General features: G+C 33.5%; 1 protein-coding gene across 1 annotated transcript; it reads right to left on the minus strand.

Moving 5' to 3' along the window:
- Window positions 1-2,913: 2,913 nt before the first annotated feature.
- On the minus strand, window positions 2,914-5,718 carry LOC143567865 (translocon-associated protein subunit alpha-like). The gene is made up of 8 exons (XM_077054179.1): window positions 5,646-5,718; window positions 4,920-5,093; window positions 4,804-4,854; window positions 4,616-4,704; window positions 3,670-3,747; window positions 3,372-3,575; window positions 3,209-3,280; window positions 2,914-3,120 (listed from the first exon to the last, which is right to left on the minus strand). Exons 1-8 carry the CDS (start codon window positions 5,716-5,718, stop codon window positions 3,070-3,072), a joined length of 792 nt encoding a protein of 263 aa, XP_076910294.1. The 3' UTR covers window positions 2,914-3,069.
- Between the last annotated feature and the right edge of the window lie 1,150 nt (window positions 5,719-6,868).

Consider the following 6,868-nt stretch of genomic DNA (forward strand, 5'->3'; position numbering starts at 1 on the left):
AAACGGCGTTCCTCAACCATATCGTAGATTCGCATAACTCTTTAATGCCCTTAGTCACACACACCACCGCCTTGCCTGTCACTTGGGCTGGATAACATAGCCTGGGAATCTCCAAAGTAATCTCTTTCTTAGGATTAACCTCTTTTTTCATTCCGCCACATTCCACCACCTCCTTGTAAGAGACTCCCGTTCGTTTGAAACCCCCTTGCAGATTAGCACTATTATCATAGTTTTTCGTTGGGATATTAGTGTGACTCTGACTCGTCCCTCTATTGAGGACCACCTCCACCCCTTCCTTACTATACTTTGCAATCGACACCGACACCACCGCCTCTAAGACCATAGTATTCGTCAACTCTTCCGCAAACTTCACCGCATCAACCACTCCTCTGAATCTGATAAAGCCAAACCCCATTCCCCCTAGATCTTTCTTCCTTGCAACATATGCATCTGACATTTTCCCTCGGTCCCGGAATGCCGACCATAGATCCGACTTAGTAGCACGATCAGGGATGTTTGAAACATAAAACGAAGTTTCACTCTGATGAGAACCGCCGCCGGCATTCTTATCCCGTCTAACCTCTCTCCACACCCGACCCATCTTCCTTTACAAAAAAATGGTAAGTTTCACTCTTATATAATAGTTTATTAAGTCAAATAAATATCTATATTGTTATATCAGCAAATGCAAGTGCTGAGGTTAATATCCTATTAAAACTTTATCACTTACAAGAGTTAGGTGATGCGTAGAAATTATGTGTAAACAAATCATTCATTTAAATAAAGGATTGACTCGTAAGTTTCGTACTTGCTACAACTATGATGTTATAAAGAAGATTTTGATTTGAGGACTCTCATAAAAGATTTTCTCCGTCACACCTCATATTCTTTTCCTGCAAACTCCGAATCCATTTCTTTACGAATTAAAATATGAGCTTGTTCAAAGCGGGTAGGTTGAAAACAAAGGGGCCAAATATGAATTGATGGTGGTTTTAGTGATTGATTCATAGTGATGTTCACGTACATTATTCATGAACAAGAAGCATACATCGACTTTCATAGAAAGAAGGTATGAAACTCAGATAAGTGACGACATCTACAAACTGTTAAGATTCACACAATTTAATTTTTTAGGATTTGCATAATTAGTTCTTACTCAGAAACACAAGAACTTAGTGTTGTGACAATATTCAGTGATGGAAATATAACTTCAAAGTGTTAAGGTTGAAGTAATTTGAGACTCATGCATTTTTTTTTTTTATATTTATCAATCAAATATAACCTTAGTTAATCAAAATGTGTATTGATCAAAACATATAACTTTTATCAATCAAATATAATCTTAGTTAATCTGTTCTCGTTAGTTAATTTAAATGGTCACCTCTAATATTGTGACTCGTTATTGCAAATAAATTGGTACGATGATCATGTGAGAATATTGTATAGCATAAGAGTAAATTCACTCGCATAAGTTTAATACTTTGATCTTCCTTTATGAGTTTTGAACAAAAATTTATGAAATAAAAAACAAATGAAGTAAATTTGCATACGTGTAACTGGGACAGTAAGTGTGTTTTGAACATGACAAATAACGCTTACTGTCCAGTTCATTTGCATACGGTGCACACGTGTTTTAAACATAACAAATAACATATAAAAAGCTATCTTTGACAAAGTCTAAATGGGAGTCTAGGACATTAAGTGTTCTTAAATAAACAATGCAAAATTACCAACTGCACACATAGTTATATAGTACATTTGCATCACAAATAACACTCATAGTAAGTGTTATGTTATAAAAACATCATATGTTCACAAGTGACATTATAAACACATAACAGTACTATTAATATTCTTGGAACACTGCACAAAACAAGAATGGGGTTTGAGAGTAAACATATTAATGTGAAGCATATAGAGTAGCAGAAAACAAACAAGGTTATAAAATGAACAGAAGTAAAAGATGAAGACTGAAAAAACTTACCTGTCATTGTTGTCGGTGAGCAACTACGAGACACTGATATTGCGTCTAGAATTTCACTCACATTTACTCCTTGCAGATAAAATCTAACACAAATCTACCCATTTATAAATAATGTCAATCATAATGTATAATCTAAGAAAACTGACATAAATGAATTGCTAAATGATAAGCTTCATACATAGCGTACCATTTTGTTTGGTCATGACATATAATAAAGCCTCAAAAATTAAGTTTCCTCAATTCCAAATTAGTTTAAACAATAACCATACCTATAATCAAGTTAAAACATGCCAAAACAATATATGACATTAAGAGCCCTGATTTTGTAAATTATATGTGATTCACTCAGAGCTACTCTGTATCATATATACAATTCATTAAATATGCGCAGTTTTATGTAGAAATCCTAAAAGATACCAACAATTTTCAAAAATCTTCTATAAATATGTAGAAAATTCTATCATAGATTCATAGTATACTCTAAACTTTGGTATGGGAGCACTTAATGAGTACATTATCTCGGGCCAGCCTAATGGTCAACTTTATTTTATCAAGTATTGCAACATCATAATCTCCATACACTAAATATCACAAATGCAAGCCACTTTAAGGTTTTATACTTTCTTGCTAGCTCATATATGAAATTAATGGCAATCAATCAATTATTTATGTTTTATGTTATTTCACTTAATCAGAAATATGTGTGCTATGTTTCAATTTTGGTGATTTCTGTTTATCTTCCCAATCTGATGACATAGTATGTAAAATTTGTTATCTTTAAAAGTGAGTAATATGTTTAGTTTTTGGGTGGGCTGACTATAAACCCCAAAGACTTTTATGTGCAAAAAACTGCTGAGAGCTTTTATGTGAAAAAACAAAGAGTATGTCGGTTTTGATGGTATTTGCCCTAAAATTAAATACATAAATAAGAACCCACATAACTAAAGATTCTTCAAAAGTAATTGCAATTATAAAAAACTGATAAATAAAACAAAAGTCCGTAAATTGTTAGCCAAAACTCATAAAACAGGCACTGTTGACTTTTGCTCAACATCACCTAACCGCGCTAGCCACAATCTACTCCTCTACTTCTTCTTCTTCAATTTGTTGGACTGTGATTGAGTATAAGCAGTTCCCTGTAATCATAACATAATTCATTATTTTTACCATATAATGAAAAATATAAACAATAATAATAATAATAAGAAAAAGGAAGATACAAACCTGAAGCCACTCATCCATTGATGCATCAACGGTCCTAGTTCCAACTTCCACCTTTGTAATCTTCTTAGTTTTCTGGGTCGGACAAACGAACCATAAAAACATAACATTAAACATTGAATTGTGACCAAAGAGTTACAAAAGTAGTTTATTAAAAATATTTTACCTTAGAAAGAAATTGCAGCTGCGAGCGGACCCACAAACCGAGAAGCACGAGAAGAGCGAGTCCAAGTGAAACCAAGAACACGGTTTCGACACTAACGAGCCCACCGGATTCAGTGACTTCAATCGTGCCGTTATAAAATGTATTCTGGTACAGTTTTTGGTCAATCTCGTATGTTATTGTCCCAACAAGATCAAACGTTCCAGGCTGTAACCAAACAACATATGTAGGATCAAAATCATGAAGTGAACAGTTTTGAGAAAATTAAGGTAAAGTGTGTACAGAAGTGACCGATTTTTACCTGTAAGAATTTGCTGACAGCAAATATATAGGGAAATGAAGCTTGAACTGAAGCGGGAACTGATGCGTTGTTGAAAGACTGGTAAAATAGAGAAACAAGAATTTATATCAAATTTTGTAAACGGCCCAAAAGTTCAGTGAACAGATCATGAACTGTTTGGCAGGAGATTCATTCAGTTAATAAACGAACAAACACGAACAGTCGAACACAAAATTGTGCTCATTTCGTTAAACGAACCAACATGAACACATCTCTCGTTCATTCATTCAAATTTGTATATGTTTGCTTGTTTACACTAATTTATGTTCATTAGTTTACATTCGTTAATATATTCATTTAAATATTTTGGCCAATTAAAACTTGGTCTAGTTTTAATAACGTTTTAGGCACAACACATTGTGTTGATTTACTTTAACTAGTTTTAGCTCAGTTATGTTCGTTCGTTCGTTTACATTCATGAACAACCATTCATTTAGACTGTTAACAAACGAACATAAAAGAACATGACATTTCAATTTCCTTAAAGAGCAAAGACAAACAAGAAAACCCTGTTCATTTAATTGTTCGTGTTCAATCATTTGTTCGATTAAGGTTAAACAAACGAACATGAACATGCTCCGATCCGTGTTCATCAAGTTCGTTTACGTAAGTTAATATATTCATTTATACTCTTTGATCCATTACAATGTAGTCAAGTTTTAATGACCTATTAGGCCCAACATGTTGTCTTCACATTACTTTCAACTGGTTTTAACTCAGTTACGTTCGTTCTATGTTCAGTTATGTCCGTTCGTTTATAATTTTAACAAACGAACATAAACAAACACGAACAAGAAAACCATGTTCATGTTCAATCGTTTTTTCAGTTAAAGTTAAACAAACAAACATTAAACCTTATCCACCGATCGAAAAGGGAGCATAAATTTCATCAAGTAACATATATTACCACTACAGAAAGATTCTGAACCAACATCCGGTGATCAAATGGAAGATGAACACTAGCATGAACCGCAAGAACATTCACACTTTGCACCCCTGTTCATCAACCAGTAATAAACAATTTCATTTCTCCATATACAAAATAACTAAAACAACTAAATGTACACATAACATATGGTTAAATCATAACATTACCCTCATTTTTCAATCCAATCAAAAGTTCAGTTTCTTGGCCAGCTACAACCACTGCAGAAACAATGATATTAAACAATGTTTCTTAAAGGTAAATATGCAAACTGCAGAAGACTTACATTTTGCAGAGTTCTTGGGGAAAACACACAATGTTTCGACACCAGGAGCGGGATTAAAACTCCCGATGCCGAAGTCGTGTACATCATCATCACCAACATGTTCACCTTCCTTGACAGTTTCAGCCACAAGTTCAGCATCAGCTTCAGCGTCTGAATCAGACTGGGATCTAGCAACTGTAGAGCAAAATTAGTAATCGCCTAAATATACGAAACAACTTCAGATTATTCGGTACTTTCTCAATCGAAACAATTTAAAGTGATTAATTCATCAGAGGTAAAATTAAACATTATATATAAACAAAACTTATGAAATCAATGCATAGCTAACTAAACCTAAAACCTAAAATCAAAATCATTGTTAATAACTGAATTCGCAGATACAGCAATTAAACATCATCGTGGAGTCGATTGATTAGTCAACTACATTAGAGAATCAGTGCATGAGGTAAATAAAACTAGTCAATTGCATATAACATCATAACAGATCTGGAAGCACACGAGTTAATCGACACACATAGTAATCAGCTACCTAAATTATGCTCAATTAGGGCAAATTAAACGAAATAAATACATGCATGAATGAGGTAAATATAATAAGTCAATAATTGCAGATCTGGAAACAGATAAGTGAATCGATGCAAACAATACGCGAAGAACATGAATCTAGAGCGGATTAGTTAAAAATTAGACGTTGATCTGAATCTAGATCTGAGATGAGTAGTGTACCTTGAATGAAGAAGGATGAAGATAGAAGAAGAGTGATTAAAGAGAAAGCCCTAATATTAATATTGTTAGCCATGATCCAATGGGAATGACAGAGGATACGATCCACGCATCCAGCTTGTGACGATGGCTTTGGTGGTTATATAAGTGTCAACTGTGAAACGTCCACGCGGAACGGAACTACAACGTTAAGGAAACTTATGATACTTTCTAGGTCGATTTAACACTTTAACAAAATAACGTTTTGACTATTCTTCTCCCAATTAATCCCCGTTAACAAAAAAAACATTTAGCCTTTTTGATCGGAAGAAAGATACAATTTGACTGATGTAAAACTTATCTTGAAATGGTGATCCAAACGACGAAACAGTGTTTCGATATAACTTTTACCACAATCAACTCGTATAGCCCTAAAACATCGGTTTGAAATTCGTAAAAATAGTTGAAAGGTTGGCAGAGATTTATAAATGTGAGATTATTAACGGCTAATACACAAAAGATGAGATAATTTGTTTCCGATTTGTCATTTAAATATGTTAAAAAAATATATTATATGTGTTTTAGCGTGGAAACTTTGGTAGTACTCGTATTATTTATTTCCTTATTGTTATGGAGTTATATTTTAAACTTTCGTATGAGCCTTAGATCTTACTTTTAAGTAAGCCTTGATGGTATGATCTTTTTGGGTTTTGGACACGGAAATCGTTGAAGTTAGTGTCGGTTTCTTGTAATTACTTGATCATAGGATACAAGAAAAAAGAAAGATTGTATGTTGCCGAAATATAAAGTTTACAATTTACAAAGCTTTTATAATTATAAGCTTTGGTGATTCCAAAATAAGGCCTAACATCTCTATTTATACTACTAAGTCTTGATATAGAGACTTTTAGACAAAGGGGTTGATCTCTATAGTTTTGTTCTTTTAATCAAAATATCCACTATCGGGGATCTATATTAGCTTATTCAGAATGTACCTTGATCTCTATAGTTTTGTTCATTTAATCAAAATATCCACTATTTGGGATCTATATTATGCCATATGTAGTGGGCGATTTTGAGGGGCGAATTTGGGCGAAATTAGGGTCGAACACCGCCCCTGGGCGAAATGGGGCAGGGGCGGGGGAATTTGTCGCGGGAGGACAAAAGGTTTTATTATTATATTATTATGTGTGTGTTATATACATATATATATATATATATATATATATATATATATATAATCTAAT

The sequence above is a fragment of the Bidens hawaiensis genome, unplaced genomic scaffold (genome assembly GCF_021521415.1).
Source record: "Bidens hawaiensis isolate Kalapana, Puna unplaced genomic scaffold, B.hawaiensis_p1.1 tig00000097_1, whole genome shotgun sequence".
NCBI lineage: Eukaryota > Viridiplantae > Streptophyta > Magnoliopsida > Asterales > Asteraceae > Bidens > Bidens hawaiensis.